At 36.6% G+C, this 17,488-nt stretch overlaps 1 protein-coding gene across 1 annotated transcript in view; it reads left to right on the forward strand.

Annotated features, from left to right (window-relative positions):
- LOC121386701 (ceramide transfer protein-like) overlaps positions 1-16,103 on the forward strand; it is a 35,628-nt gene extending 19,525 nt beyond the window's left edge. The window contains exons 8-14 of the mRNA XM_041517699.1: positions 1,051-1,137; positions 2,610-2,678; positions 3,044-3,211; positions 9,504-9,567; positions 12,178-12,377; positions 13,270-13,393; positions 13,915-16,103. Of these exons, the coding sequence (XP_041373633.1) occupies positions 1,051-1,137; positions 2,610-2,678; positions 3,044-3,211; positions 9,504-9,567; positions 12,178-12,377; positions 13,270-13,393; positions 13,915-14,042 (840 nt within the window). The 3' untranslated portion in view covers positions 14,043-16,103. The remainder of the gene's footprint in view (positions 1-1,050; positions 1,138-2,609; positions 2,679-3,043; positions 3,212-9,503; positions 9,568-12,177; positions 12,378-13,269; positions 13,394-13,914) is intronic.
- The last annotated feature ends 1,385 nt before the right edge of the window (positions 16,104-17,488 follow it).

Below are 17,488 nucleotides of genomic sequence, written 5' to 3' on the forward strand. Positions count from 1 at the left end.
GTCTGGCATGGCAATAGTAGATATTTACTAGCCCAACATTGAATATCACTAGCCATGGGAGTGAGGCTACCATGATCTAGAAGCTCTGTCTGGCATCTAGACTAGCTAGCCATCTGAGGTCTGGCATGGCAATAGTAGATATTTACTAGCCCAACATTGAATATCACTAGCCTAGAAGCTCTGTCTGGCATGGTAGGAGGCATTGAATATACCATACCATGATCTAGAAGCTCTGTCTGGCATGGCAATAGTAGATATTTACTAGCCCAACATTGAATATCACTAGCCGTGGGAGTGGGGCTACTATAATCTAGAAGCCCTGCTGTTCAACAATTACATAATACTCCAATGTGCGAGGAGAAATCGTGAAATGCTTTACAAAGCATTATGTGGGAGGGAGGGGTTGGGTGTTTGTCAAGAATTACATAATGTTTTCAAAACAATGTCTCTGCTGTTTTTATTCATAAAGTAAACTGCAGCCAGTCATGGCCCTTTTGTTTATTAACAGATGATTTTTTGTTTCTATTTAGTACTTAATACAACCAAAAAAACATACCACCAGAAAATCCTATGTTTGTCAAATACATTATCTTGACAGAAAGGTAATATCTTGACAGAGAAAGGTACTACGGGTGTTTGGACAAGTGTTATGTAATATTGGAGAAAGGTCATAAAACATCACATGGGTGGAATATTAAAAATAACAGTCAGGGCTATCTCTGCCACTTGCCAAATTCGCCAATCGCAAATTTTAAGAACAGCTGGCAAATTTTATATTAATTTTGACGAAAAAAGGTTGTGTAATATTTTGTTGGAAAATAACTATATGTTTTGCAGTCTTGAGATAACGGGACAAAGTTTTCTGATCACCCAGAGCAAGCCCTGAAAGACTTTGTGTTAAATAATTGTCCCCTTGTATTCAATGAGGAATCTTCATGTCCTGTGGTAGTTTCACTTTGAACTGCAGGAAGGGTTGTAGGTGAATGGTTAATGTATAATTAACTACTGTTTTAAAATTCTTGTCTCTCAATAGTGTTTTGTGTGTTGTAGGAAGGACCACATTGTATGATCACAGAAGATGAGTTCTATGACGCAGTCGACGCAACATTGGATAAGATGGAAAGAGAGGAGGAAAAGGTAGATAACTCTGATGCTAATGTGTAATGAATATATTGCTCACATGATTCTGTATACCATATATTGCTGTGTATTAGCCGACTCTGTGGATAAGCTGACTCCTTAGTTTGCCCCTCAATATCTGGTACAAAAAGGTTGGTATGATTGTATAAGTCGACTCAATATTTATGTAGTTAAAACGAGCAAACATATAGATAGGCCTATATCTGATTGAGATAATATCAGTCTCGTGTTACAGTGAATCTTGGGAATTTGTTTTGGTGAACCAATTAAAGTATAAAAACTATTTTAATAAATATTTTAAGATAGCTAAAAAAAAAAAAAAGGTTTATTAAAAAAAAAACCCAATGTGTGATAACATTGTTCTGTTCTTTTATTTCTATCTTTTTCGATGGAATTGCATGGACATCGCAAGCTGATAAATTTAGTTTCATTTTTATATGGTAATGAAAATATTATTTAACACCCATGAATGATAATTGCAATGATGAACACTATACCTCTTCCGTTCTTTTTATACGTGGTGATATCTCTAATAAAACATTTCTAAAAAAAAAAAAATATATATGACGGTAAGTAAAAATCATCAGTTCTGACCAGTTAAATCTGCGATTGAGGACAAAATATCAGCGGTCATAAAAAGACTGTCCGTTCAGATCACGTGACACATTTGGCGCCAAATACAGATACTGCTTGTCGTTGGCTTTTGCCAGAAATTGTAGACATGATAAAAATAAAATAAATTTCATATCGGGTTTTAAATAAAATACAACTTTTATTGTGTGTATCAAACAAACAAATGGGACTTAATAGAGGCTATGAAAAATACTGGTTAACTAACGCAACAGTAAGGTTTTGAAGCCTAGAATGACCGATGAGGTTTCCGTATTTTATTTCTATACACGTCGATATTTTGTTATATTTTGTTAAGACATTTTTTGTTGACTCCGTGTATTGGCCAACCCATCTTCTAATGATGGTATTTAGAGGCTTGAAAAGTCAACTAATACACAGCGATATACTGTAAAATATTTCTTTTAATGCCAGTAATATTAGGGATCATTCATTAAAAGCATAATATAATTTTTTTTTTTTTTTTTTTTTTCCATATTTTTATCAGTTGTTTAAAACAAATTTAAAACATATGTTGGCATTACTTCTTCTTCCCCACCCCCAGTCTCCCACATACAGTTTGCACACTAATAAAAGTGTTGATAATTGTGACTGTCCCCTTAAGTTTTGGATATTCATAAGTTAGAATAATAAAACACATTGAAATTGTTTATTGTCTGTTTCGGTCTCTTGATTTTCCTGGAGTTCCACATGAAGTGGCAGTAACAGGTTTTCTCTTTCATTATGTATGTGGTGCTTAATCACATGTTTGATGCCATGTAAAAATGTGTTGAATGCATTGTTAAATAAAACGTTTGTTTCTTTCGTTCCATTTTATTATATGCTTTAATATTTTCTAGAAGAAAAAAGAACCAATTATACAACCTCCGAAAATTTCCCTGCCTTCTTCACATCATTATTATGCAGAGGTAAGTTAAGTATATATTAATATTTCTAGTTTTAAGTATTCAGCAGATTTTATACCCTCCAAGATATCTTTAGAATGATAAGTTATTCAAAATTTATTAGTGTACATGGTTTTGATTTTTCATCTTTTAATCAGAATGTATTTTGTGGTTTTTAAAAAAACGTTTTTACACAGTAAACTGAATTTGATGTGCAATAATGAAAAATTACATTTTAATACTCAAGTTTGGTATAATGTTTTCAATATTTTGAAGGTCATTTCTAACTTTCAAATTGGTATTATATCCCTGAGTGTACAGTATTATTATACATTTAGTCACGATGCAAATATTAGAATTAATTTTATTTATGCATTATATTTTTTCAGATCAACAAAGTTGTAAGTGATCACTTATTTCGGCTCAATGAACGCACGAAAGACGGTCAGGATACTTGGCAGTTAATCGCTGAAGACGGAGATCTCAAGGTGTTCAAGAGGGAAGTCGAAGAAAACGGCATCGTTATCGATCCACTGAAAGCGACACACTTCGTCAAGGTAGATCTTTTTGTGCTAATATCCACACAGTCCACTCAGGACATTATGCTTGCTGCTTTGTATACAAACATCAGCTATCTGGGTTTCCAGTGTTTCTGCAACAAAGGAAAGTAAATATTTTATTTAACGACACACTCAACACATTTTTATTTTACGGTTATATGGCGTCGGACATATGGTTAAGGACCACACAGATATTGAGGGAGGAAACCCATTGTCGCCACTTCATGGGCTCTCTTTTTCGATTAGCAGCAAAGGATCTTTTATATGCACCATCCCATAGACAGGATAGCACATACCACAGCCTTTGATGTACCAGTCGTGGTATACTGGCTGAAACGAGAAATAGTTTCTGCTAGAAAGACATTTTGGGGTATGGCGCTATGAAATTGAATACTGTAGATCCTGAAATAAGCACGTCCCTAAATTAATGCGAGTGATGGTGGGCAGACTAAAATGTGACATGAAATTAATGCGAGTGGCCTCCCTTTGAAATATTAACTTTCCTAACACCACACTTTGTGTACTTTTTGGATAAATCAGAGTTACAGGCGTCTTCAATGAGATCAACTTGCTAACATATTTGTGTACACAACAATTAACCTGTTTAGTTCTTAGTGTTTTCAGTGAAATGAACTCGAAATATATTTTTGTGGCAAACGTGTATAGTTACCTAAATCTGGCTAAACATTAGCATACATGTACCATTACAACTGTATGCCAACACAGTTGCAGGGAACTTGAACAGTAAAGACAGAAAAGATTGACCGCAATATTAGTGTGCTAAAATCCATTCACGCGTGATGGATTGTGTCAGCTTTTGACAGGGTGACCAAAGACCCTGCAATTGTCACACGTGGCTGGCAGCTTGCTGGACTATTGGACAATAGTCTGTCTTGTCTGCAATGAATTGTGCTCCAGTTGTTTTATAAATGTATTATAATTTTAATCTTAGTTGATAAATAAATGCGTAATATTATTAATATTATCGCATTTTTTACATTAATATTATGATCGCATTGATTTCAGGATCTACCGTATATACAATGTGTGTGCTGAATGCAACTGCAGTTGATAGTGGGTATGGGGGCCTCCCCCAGAAAGGAAATGGGTTAGGCTTATGGTTAGGGTTAAGAGTAATTAATTTTGTGAAAAGGCTAACTTAAAAATATAAAATCTGCAAAACAAATTGGGTATGGCGCCATACCCATTTTACCCTCTGGCAGAAACCCTGGTTTCTTACACATCGTCGGAGAGAACACTGTGAGGTTTATAGTATCGCATAACAATCTCCCACTAGTGGAATATCCATTTGACGACATCTGATTGGCTACTCCACAGTGATGACCAGCTTGCCACAGTCCTACCATCAAATAAAATAAGCACAACCAAAATTGATTGCCGTGTCTTATCTGCACAAATTTGTATATTATAAAAGACTCATTACTGCTGATTGATGATAAAGAGTGGGGCGGGATTTAGCTCAGTCGGTTGAGTGCTCGCTTGAGGTGCTTACCTCGCAGGATCGAACCTCCTCAGTGGATCCATTCAACTGATTGGGTGGGGTTTTTTCTTATTCCAACCAGTTCACCATAACTTTCCTGTCTGTGGGAAAGTGCATATAAAAGATCCCTTGCTGCATTAGGATAAACGACTATGAGTCAGAATGACCAAATGTTTGACATCCAATAGCCGATGATTAATTAATTAATGTGCTCCAGTGGTGTCGTTAAACAAAACAGACTTTAACTTTTGATAAAGAGTGGTCTTAAGTGGTCGTAGTAGGATTCTTGATTCGTGCTTCAGACAAAATATGGCAGTTACCAAATGTTAGATATGTATCTGCAGTCGAACCTCGTTAATCCAGACAAAATATGGCAGTTACCAAATGTTAGATAGGTATCTACAGTCGAACCTCGTTAATCCAGACAAAATATGGCAGTTACCAAATGTTAGATGGGTATCTACAGTCGAACCTCGTTAATCCAGACAAAATATGGCAGTTACCAAATGTTAGATGGGTATCTACAGTCGAACCTCGTTAATCCAGACAAAATATGGCAGTTACCAAATGTTAGATGGGTATCTACAGTCGAACCTCGTTAATCCAGACAAAATAATGGCAGTTACCAAATGTTAGATGGGTATCTACAGTCGAACCTCGTTAATCCAGATAAAATATGGCAGTTACCAAATGTTAGATGGGTATCTACAGTCGAACCCCGTTAATCCAGACAAAATATGGCAGTTACCAAATGTTATATCGGTATCTACAGTCGGACCTCGTTAATCCAGACAAAATATGGCAGTTACCAAATGTTACATACCGTATATCTTCGCCTGTAAGTCGATCTCGGCTATAAGTCGAGTCCCTAATTTCAAGCCCTGAAAACGTATTTTTTTTATTGACCCGTTTATAAGTCGACCCATAAAAAACAACTTATAAATATTGAAGTATTTCTTATTTTCAGCACATGAGAACAATAATCTACAATATTTGAACAAATGAAAATTATTTTACAAACTTCGGTTTTAACGTTTTGTACATCGCAAACAAGTAACGTAGCATCAAAACGAAATATTCCCTTAGTAGATAGTGAAAGCTGTTTGGCTGTTACCGTATGGCACTGTACAGCATGGTTTTGTGCACAGACAACAACTTTATTTATAAACACTGACAACAGATCACTACAATAAAACTGAAAGTATCAGTTAATCACATGTTTTGCCGCCATATTAATACATGTAAGGAGGATAACTCTGGAAAGTACACTGGTTTTTATGTATGTCCCTATTGCTCCAGTGAACTGCAGATATCAGTCTAAGCTGAAGTTAATCACCAACAAAACATTGTTTGAACAACCATTAATGCCAGTGACCAGATTTCAAAATAAACTCAGGCAACAGGTAGTTAGTATTGTTGACATTTTTGCTATTAGTGATGACTGTTATTTTAACTAAGTGGACTGTTCTCTTGGCATGCGAGTGAGATCGCACGCCTTTTTGCATAACCAAAATCGTTCTAATGTCAAAAAAAAAGGGTTATAAAAAACAAATGTGTCAAATTAACATATTTGAGTATAAATACAGGGCAAACTTCAACAATAAAACTTGTAAAATAATCCCCAAAACGGTAATATTTTTGGTTGAAATTTTTTTACTCTCTTATAAGTCGACCCCCCAAGTTATAAAATAATTTTTGGGTGAAAAAAATTTGACTTATAGGCGAAGATATACGGTAGGTATCTACAGTCGAACCTCGTTAATCCAGACAAAATATGGCAGTTGCCAAATGTTAGATAGGTATCTACAGTCGAACCTCGTTAATCCAGACAAAATATGGCAGTTACCAAATGTTAGATAGGTATCTACAGTCGAACCTCGTTAATCCAGACAAAATATGGCAGTTACCAAATGTTAGATATGTATCTACAGTCGAACCTCGTTAATCCGGACAGAATGGTTTTCCCACAAATTGACCGGATAAATGAATTTCTGGACTACTGAATCATGTCCAGAATAGTCTCCCTTTGATTTCAAAAGTTTTTTTTTTTTTAATATATTAAAACAAAAAACAAAACAAAAACAAGCATGAAATACAATCATTTATTTGTTTAACCTTTAATATCACATGCACACGTGCACAAAGCTCAGTCAATATTTTACAAAGTAATCTGAAATACGGCATTGTTTAATAGCACAGTTTGAAGTAAAAGAGCTTTGCATTTTAAGATTGTTTTCATCGACAACGGTCTCAAAATAGCTGACAAGCGAATCAATGTGAGTTTTTGCTTCCTTTGCCGATGGGGTTGGTAGTGGTGCTGGTTCGATATCGTCATCATCGCTGGTTTCGTCAGGTTTTGTTTGATCTCCAACAACCATATCCAAAATGTCACTGTCTGTCAAAGACTCGCCGGTTTCTTCATGGCTGTCAGCGTCCACATACTGTTCAGCGGTCAGAACAGAAGTTTCTCCATTTTCGTCTGCTACTTGATAAGATTTCAGCAAGTCGCGTAACTCTGAAAGGACCATTTCGTCTTCATCGTTGTCAACGGTTTCACTTGTAGGCAGGATGTCAACGTGACTGTAGCAGTGACTGATGGTTGATGGTTTTACCTCACCCCACGCTTGTTTCACAAATCTCAACGCTTGTCGTATACTGACGACTTGAGGTTCGTTCTCTTCGACACACTTCAGGTAAAGCCAGACCAAATACCTCCTGTAATATGCCTTGAATGTCCTTATGATTCATCCATCCATTGGTTGAATATGTGCTGTGGTGTTTGGTGGCAAGAAATGGACTTTTACGTTGGTTAACCGCACATCCTTACATCCATGGCTAGCGGCATTGTCGACAAGCAGAATAACATGGCGACCTCGTGACTTCATCTGCCTATCAAAAGCTCTCAACCAATCACAGAACAGTTCGGATGTCATCCATGCCTTCTTGTTGTGTCTGTACCGAACATACACCTCTGGGTTGAAATCGGTCCCAAAACAATGTGGTCTCCGAGTTTTGGCAATTACGAATGGCTTAATTTTTATTTCCCTGGTAGCATTTGCACACAATGCAACTGTTATTCTCTCTTTTGACCGTTTAACTTCATTCACTGGCTTTGATGCTAAGGTGTAATTTGGGCCCAGTTTGAAAAACAGTCCAGTTTCATCCATATTGAAGATATCTTCCCGCTCATAGTTCTTCAACACCTTCAGCTCTTCTCTGCCGCTAATTACAGCAGTGTTGTCGGCACTTGCTGCTTCCCCCTCGTACATGCGTTTGGTGACGTTGTGACAACCACCCACGGGAGTATGCGAAATCTGTTATGTTCAGTTTAGCACCCAGTTCTTTTGCTTTCTCGATCAACATTTGATCGTTGATTGCTGCATTTCTACCAGACATATCGCTCAGCCAAAGGTACATTGCCTCTTCTAGCTTCTGGTTCCTGGCGTGGCGGGCACGTGACAGTGTGGATTCATCTTCGGCAATGCTTAACCATTTTTCTTTATTTTTCACAATGTCGCCAATAGTCGACTTCCCGATGTCATGACCAAAAGTGTTACCGAAATACTTTGCCATCATATCAAGACTAGCTTTGGGATTTTTAACTTTGTATTGACATATTTCTTTCTTTTCGCAGGCTGTAATCTCGTGACGTTTTCTTTTCTTTGGTTGGTTTTCCATAACGACAGTTAGAAAATGGTGTCAAAACCTTAAACGTTTGATCTTTATGCCCCAACCAGATGACAACAGTAACTGAAAATTTATTATTTTCAATTGAGTGGACATTGTTAAAATAAGAAGCATTAAATTAAATGGAACATCGATGAAAGGAAATTTCTTCCAAAATGTGCATTTCTCGATAAGTATTTAAAAAAACAAACATGTGATATCCCTTAACTCTGACCATTTGTCTTTTGTCGACCAATTGTAACAGTAACTCAAAGTTGATTACCCTTAATTGACTGTTCTAAAGATTATAAAACACAACAGGATCATAGAGCGGTATATCTAACGCAGTGCACCAAACCAATAAGTGTGTAAAACAAACAGAGGCATGAAACCCCTTGCAGCCATTAGAGCTCGTGTGGATTGCCTGACTAGTCTTAACTGGTCGCGTTTATTGAAGGCAGGGGATTTGTTGTTTTAGCAGTAACTGGTTAAATGAAGCGAATTTCCTTTATTCTTGACACTTTGTTTTGGATTATGACTGTCCGGATCCGGAAGCTGAATATCCGGACTAATGAATAAATTTGCAAAGTAGCTGTTTCGTTTTGTCGCTCATCTGTCTGGAAAGTGGGGGTTCCGGATAATCGGAGTCTGGATTAACGAGGTTCAATTGTAATAGTCACTGACTGTAATGTCCATTCTCATTGCCATTCTGTGACTCAAATTATAGTAATTTCCCACATTACAGCTGTTTGAAAACCCCTGTAGTGGAGTGGTATAGCGCTCTCCTGATGCTTGGTTGGTCTAGGATCGAACCCTGTTGGTGGGCCCATTGGGCTAATTTCTTGTTTCAGCCAGTGCTCCACAACTGGTATAACAAAGTCCATGGTATGTACTATCCTGTCAGTGGGATGCTGAATATTAAATATCTCTTTCTGCTAATCGGAAAGAGTAGCCCGTTGTGTGATGGCAGTAGGTTTCCTCTATCATTGTTTGTGTGGTCCTTAACCATAATTATGTCCGACACCATATAACTGTAATTAAAATCTGTTGAGTGCATCATTAAATATAACAATCCTTCTTAATAATACATTTGTGTGATATGTCAATACTTTGTTTTTTCAGGGTATCACAGGCCATGAGTTGTGTCACTATTTCTGGGACATAGAATTCCGTATGGAATGGGAAGGTATTATTGGCTTCTTTTTTATGCTAATTCCGAAATAAATTTTATTTTAGTTATTAGTTATTAGTATCACAGGCCATGAGTTGTGTCAATATTTCTGGGACATAGAATTCCGTATGAAATGGGAAGGTATTATTGACTTCTTTTTTATGCCAATTCTGAAATAAATAAATTTTTAGTTATTGGTTACCTGCTGAAGTAGTCAAAAATGTCCACATAATACAGGTAGCTATTATTTACAGGTTCCATTTTTCCAGAGTTTTTATTTTAAAATGTTTTAAAAAATTTAAATGTCTTTGTTGGTAACTGATATGTGTTTCAGGGCAGGATTTAGCTCAGTCAGTTGAGTGTTCATTCGTGGTGCTTGCATCGCAGGATCGAACCACCTCTGGGGATCCATTCAACTGATTGTTTTTTTCTCGTTTCAAACAGTGCACCACAACTGGTCAAAGGCCGTGGTATGTGCTTTCTTTTCTGTGGGAAAGTACATAATAAAAGATCCCTTGCTGCATTAGAAAAAATATAGCGGGTTTCCTCTGATGACTACGAAAGTTTGTGATGTTTGACATCCAATAGCCGATGATTAATTAATCAATGTGCTCTAGTGATGTCATTAAATGAAAACAAACTTTTTTGATATGTGCTTCATATTATACTTTAAATCATCTTGGCACATCACACTTCTCTTGAATAATAAAATGTAACAGTACTGTACCTATTAAATAGTCCTTTTGGAATTCTGAGAGAACATCATATTGATTTTTCCTATATTTGTCAACCTTAGTGCTTGAGATACGTTTTGCTCATACTATGCACAAATATTTAGCTAACCAATGTGCTCTAGTGGTGTTAAACAAAACAAACTTTAAAACTTTGAAATATTTAGCTACAATTTAATGGTGGTAAATATATTTCTTCTCAACATCACCTGTCCTCATAACTAGTGCATATTCCCCTAAGGATAGTAGTCTGGTTCGAACAACCCAACAGCCAATGGGATGGCCTAAAATTCTTCTACTGTGCACTCCTTCCTGTTCCGGTCATGTGACTGTAACTTCCTTCTTTTTCCTTCGCGTCTTATGGTTCGGACGTTCTTATTTTCTCACTGTAGTAATCTGAGCCATCTGTTTATTTTACTTGGTTTTCTGCGATACTTTTGTTTGTAACACGTTCTATAATGTTATGAGGACAGATGGTGTATCTATAAAAGAGAAAACACTCCAAGTTTACTCCAATTTCACACATTACAATAAGAGTTAAAAGTACAGGCCTCTGAAAATAGAACATAAATTCAGTTTCCTTTTTGCTTAGCCCATTATGTTCTTGTAAATGATGTCCTAAATTTAATATGAAAATGAAACACAGGTTACGTGAGTTGTGAGTTGCACGAATGAAACGTGAATGAAATGGATAATTCGTGCAATTTTCATAGTCCTGAAGTATTTAATAAACAATGAGTACTTGAAAGTAGAATGCTGTTTGAGGAAAGTAGCTGGCTGTATGTTCGAGTGCAATGATGTGTATAATTGAAAAAACACTTAAGCACTCTGAATTAGAGGTCAGTAGTGCATCAAGTTCATTTCATTTAACCAGAGAGGTCAATAGGTTTTGTCTCCATCTGTCAGTTTATCCGTCTGACTGTCTGTCCCACATAGAGTTTTCCAAACTTTTTTTCACAATGCTACAAGATATTGAACAGACATTTTGTGTATAGCTTTATCATATAGGATTAAAGACGAAGTTTGACTTTTATGGCCATTTTTGATATTTATTGCCCTTGAACAAAAGAGAAATGAAAATTTGTTGAACTCATTGCTTTAGCAGTACCAGGGCTTATTGAATTTTTATAACATCCACTAGCCATGGGATCAGTGATTTTAAAACTTTATTAACCACAATTAAAAATTCACTAGCCCTCTTTACTTTAAGTTAATACAGTTTTACTAAATAATAGCTATAATCAGATATGTCACCTAAAGAGGGAGATGGAGCTTTAAAAACACTAACATTTGGGGGTGGGGGGTGGGGGCAGGATATTCATATTTACAAAATAGACTTAACTGCAACATTTGAAAAAAAAATCACTAGCCATTGGGCATGGCAATATTAGTTATTTACTATCCCAACATTGAATATCATTAACCAAGGGAGTGGGCCTACCATAATCTAGAAGCCCTGTATTAGTTATTTACTATCCCAACATTGAATATCACTAACCAAGGGAGTGGGCCTACCATAATCTAGAAGCCCTGTCAATCAAGGCAATAGTAGTTATTTACTATCCCAACATTGAATATCACTAACCAAGGGAGTAGGCCTACCATAATCTAGAAGCCCTGTCAGGCAAGGCAATAGTAGTTATTTACTATCCCAACATTGAATATCACTAACCAAGGGAGTGGGCCTACCATAATCTAGAAGCCCTGTATTAGTTATTTACTATCCCAACATTGAATATCACTAACCAAGGGAGTGGGCCTACCATAATCTAGAAGCCCTGTATTAGTTATTTACTATCCCAACATTGAATATCACTAACCAAGGGAGTGGGCCTACCATAATCTAGAAGCCCTGGCATTACTCTCAGAATGTTTATTTTCTTCTTTTCTCCAGCGACGTTGGAGACTTGCAAGATGGTGGAATGGCTGTCGGAAGACACACTCATCTCCAACAACATCATCAAGCGCGTGTGGCCGGCCTCGCAGCGGGACGCGCTCTTCTGGTCGCACATCCGCCACATCAACGCAGAGCACGAGGACGAACACGACAGCTGGATTGTGGTGAACTACTCCACGGACCATCCCAACTGTCCAGTGAGTAGTCGGTCACTAACTGACCTCTCAACATTGACCAGTAACTCTTTTTACAGGGGGCACCACGATGTAGCCCGGTCGTAAAGCGCTCGCCTGATGCGCCGTCGGTGTGGGTACGATCCCTCTCCGTGGGCCCATTGGGCTATTTCTCATTCCAGCCAGTGCACCATGACTTATATTAAAAGCTGTTGTATGTGCTGTCCTGTCCTATCTGCCCTTAACACATGAGACCTGTGACATTAAGTAAAGAGTGAAAAACATTGTCATGTGAATTGACTTTCACATGGTTTAAACAATATTTTATTTGCCAAAACAACATACTGAGATTGGTCAACAGGCTTAGCCTATATTAAGACCTCTCCCTACAATTTACATGAGGATACATGTTTAGATACCACAGACTATAGTAGATTTAAAGGAGGAAGAAAAGAAGAGTGGATAGAGTGAAATGCGTTAAGCATAGAGAAAAAAAAGAAAGAAACATTTTAAGAAATGCACTGATTAAGACACTTGAACTAAAAAATTATTCATTCCACTTGTCCAGTGATTCTAATGAATAGGTATTCAGTGTTTCTGCCAGAAAGAAATTTTTGGGTATGGTGCTATGGAATTGAATGCAACCACAGTCAACAGTGGGTATGCGGGACCTCACCCAGAAAGAAAATGAGTTATGTTTAGGGTTTGGGGTTGAGAAAATCATACAGTAATGATAAGAATAATTAATTTTGTCAAAAGGTTAACTTAAAAAAAATTAAATCTACCAAAACATTTCGGTATGGCACCATACCCGTTTTACCCTCTGGCAGAAACCCTGGTATTTATTTATACATACTAACAAACATTTACAGAATGTTTTAGTTTTTATCTCTTTTTTTTAAATCTTTTTTTTCAGGCTGGGAAATATGTGAGGATCACTATGAATGTAGCTTTGGTTGGTCAGACAATAATCGAGCCCCCGGCAGATGGTAACATCACACGGGACAATATCTCTTGTAAAGTGTCTTACCAAGCAGATGGTGAGTTTATTTATATTTACATTCATGTAGGGAATCCTTTTTATACTGTTTATTGAAGGATCATCATATGGTAGCTGCGGTACTCTCTATCTCCATCTCTCTCTCTCTCTCTCTCTCTCTCTGTCTGTCTGTCTGTCTGTCTGTCTGTCTGTCTGTCTGTCTGTCTGTCTCTCTCTCCTGTCTCTCTCTGTCTCTCTCTCTCTGTCTCTCTCTCTCTCTCTCTCTCTCTCTCTCTCTCTCTCTCTCTCTCTCTCTCTCTCTCTCTCTCTCTCTCTCTCCGTCTCTCTGTCACTTTCTCTCTCCTACCTCTTTTTCTCCTCTGTCCCTCCCTCCCTCCCATCTTCTCACCTGTCTCCAACCAGTTTCCAGTCTTATTTACAAATTTCACAACAGGGCTAACTTTGCCAAAATAAACTTCAGCAACTGCAGAAACCAAATATCTATCACTACATTAAAATAAAATGTGTAATTGGCGAGTGCCAGAGCTAGCCCTGCATGATAAAAGTGATTTGTTGTTGTAGTTAACCCAGGAGGCTGGGCACCGGCTTCTGTCTTGAGAGCCGTGTACAAGAGAGAATACCCCAAGTTCATCAAGCGGTTCACACAGTACGTCAAGGACAAGACAGCCGACAAGGACATTCTCTTCTAAAGGATTCAAGTTATTCACACAGTATGTCAAGGACAAGACAGCCGACAAGGACATTCTCTTCTAAAGGATTCAAGTTATTCACACAGTATGTCAAGGACAAGACAGCCGACAAGGACATTCTCTTCTAAAGGATTCAAGTTATTCACACAGTATGTCAAGGACAAGACAGCCGACAAGGACATTCTCTTCTAAAGGATTCAAGTTATGCACACAGTATGTCAAGGACAATACAGCAGAGAGATTCTCTTCCAAGTTATTCACGCAGTATGTAAAGAGCAATACAGCAAAGAGATTCTCTTATAAATTATTTAAATTTTTCAGTCAAGAATAAAGAAATTGTCAAAAATCTCAAAGTGTTAGAAAAAAGTCCTGGGACCTAATTCACTAAACTCTCGCAACTTTGCGATCTTGCAGGGCAATACTAAAAGACTTTGTTGTCTAGCAGAGCTTAAGAGACCTTTTTGAATTAGGCCCCTGGAATTTTATGGTCCTCCAGGTGTAAGAATGATGAAATTGTAAATATTAGTTCTCATAGTAGTTTTAAAACTACTTCAGGGTAAAGTTTATTGCAATCACAATCATACTCACATGGTGAGTCCAGCTGAAGTCCATTAAGATTATTTTTGTCTAGGAGGCTATTAAAAAACATGTGGCTGCTTTTGGTTACCACACAGTTGATTTATTTCAATCCCTGTAGTGAAGTGATCAATTTGTCAGACGTATGGCTGGTTGGTACTGGATTCACAGCTCATTACCAGATCCGATTCAGGAAAGTGTAAGGCTGGTTGGTACTGGATTCACAGCTCATTACCAGATCCGATTCAGGAAAGTGTAAGGCTGGTTGGTACTGGATTCACAGCTCATTACCAGATCCGATTCAGGAAAGTGTAAGGCTGGTTGGTACTGGATTCACAGCTCATTACCAGATCCGATTCAGAAAAGTGTAAGGCTGGTTGGTACTGGATTCACAGCTCATTACCAGATCCGATTCAGGAAAGTGTAAGGCTGGTTGGTACTGGATTCACAGCTCATTACCAGATCCGATTCAGGAAAGTGTAAGGCTGGTTGGTACTGGATTCATAGCTCATTACCAGATCCGGAAAGTGTAAAGCCACTACACCAATTATTTGTTTTCTCATTAACAACTAATCAAAAATCTACTGTCCTTGACAGACAGCCCAGATATCTTAGGTTTGTGCCCAGGACGGCATGCTTAAACCATAATTGGATATATATGCATGTAAATCAAGTTTAAAAAAATATAAAATTGTGTTGGAATTCAAGGCAATAAGAAATGGTTAGCTGAGACGTTTCTGTGCCTCTGTGATACATTTCTGGATTGCTCATGTTTATGCGCAATAGCATGTGTGGTATAAAACAGTCTCATACTTACAGGAAACTTAACAATCTATATATAATTTATAAATGCCATAAATGCAATAGTTCTCTTGGTCTTTTACAGTATGTAACAAATACAAGTCTTAAAAGTTATGGTTCAGGTGGGGGTTTTTTTCTCTTTTCTTTTTTAATGTGGTTCCCATGGCAACCCAAAATGGTCACTAAAAATGTGTTTTTAAAAATGTACGACATTGTGTACATATTACATATTTCCAGAACTGTTCATTTTAACCAGTACCACACCGCAAACCCTAGTTCTGTTGAAAGTCATTTTGTAAAACTATGTTCTATTGAGAACATTAATGGTATGCTTTGTTCAGCTTTGTTTGCCATTTGTAATTTAATTAACATAATCATCATAATGATGGAACTGACTGCTTCAAATTGCAGGGATATTGCACTGAGAACCTAATGTGGATTTTTGAAAAAATTTGTCATTCAAACTCACAAAAGTCTTTTAAGTGCATAAAATTTGCTTTCAGAATGTTTTTAATACATATTTTGGTATAAAAATAAATTTCTATGTATTTTACGTGTTGATGTAATACATGCAATGTATATTACAAAATAGTATGCTTCATTTTTAACATACTTTTATAGAATGGAAGTCTTAGTTTTCTTTTTCAGATATTGTATAAACATTATATACTGTATATCCTGAAATTAATGCGATCATAATAATAATGCGAAAAATGCGAGTTTGTGTTATTCGCATTAATATTATGACACATTTATTTTTATGTTTGTCTATGTGTCCCACGTTATTTAAAAAAACCACAATAAAGACTATACATTTTATGTAAATTATTGCAAAAATATGCTTTGAGTTAATCTTACCAAAAACACTAGGGACTAAACAGATTAATTGATATGTACACAGACATGTTAGTGAGTTGATCTCATTGAAGATGCCTGTAACTCAGATTTAACTGAAAAGTACACAGACGTGTGTTGTTAGAAAAGTAATATTTCAAAGGGAGGCCACTCGTATTAATTTCATGTCGCATTTTAGTCTGTCTACCGTCACTCGCATTAATTTAGGGACATATTAATTTTATGATCTACAGTAATTACATTTCTTTGCCATAATCAGTATTTTTGTACTCTTTTGTTTTGTGATCTTCACTTTTGTAACATATAAGAGTGGTGTTTTAGGGGCCATTCAGTTGTTAACATTTTCATGAGTTTACAAAAAATATGTTGGGGGGTTATGATGGAGTGGGGGAAGATACATGTATATATCCCTTGTAAAATAAGCATTTTTATGCATAATATCAGGGGTGGGTAGCACAAATGAGTCCCTTTTTTTTTTTGTGTATGCTTATGAAAATGCTGTTGACAGTTGTGAATGACCCCTTAAATTAATAAATAATCAGTTACCTTTTTGTAGTAGTACAATGTCATGTAGTTTTAAATGAGTGTTAGAACTAATATTTAAAGAGAGTGAAGAAAAATCAAACTTCATTAGAAATACTCCTATAGGGACATTCTCATTATGCGGTTAGTCGCACCGACTTGTCGCATACAATAGAATTGTACTGTGAGAACACCCTAAATGGGAACCACTTTAGTATTATATGACAGTTTGTGTCGGAGCCATACCGATTAAAACATGTCCACTTTCTCACAACAAAGTCGGTGTCGGTCAGTGCGAAAAATCACATAATGAGAATGCTGTATTTCTGTACATGCATGGGCTTTTGAGGACAGACTAGTTTTAGTAATACACATTGCTCCATGGTTTGATAGATCATTCAAAATATTTACAAAGTTTGGCATTTCGTTAGGAAATCTATTCTTCAAATACTTTTTTTTTTTAAACCACAAATATTGTGATAAAATAAAAATAAACCAACAAGCAATACTTTGTTGCTGAAATTACTTTTTTTTTAAATTGATTATTCATGAAATAGAAAAAATTAGTTTTGATTTGTATTTGATGGAATTATTGACACTTATAGTTTAAATCCTGTTTGTCTCTATATATTATTAGTATAATTTTTATTTTATTTGAAACTTTGCTTAGCATGTTGTAATCATATTCATTT

Source organism: Gigantopelta aegis, chromosome 2 (assembly GCF_016097555.1).
Source record: "Gigantopelta aegis isolate Gae_Host chromosome 2, Gae_host_genome, whole genome shotgun sequence".
Taxonomy (NCBI): domain Eukaryota; kingdom Metazoa; phylum Mollusca; class Gastropoda; order Neomphalida; family Peltospiridae; genus Gigantopelta; species Gigantopelta aegis.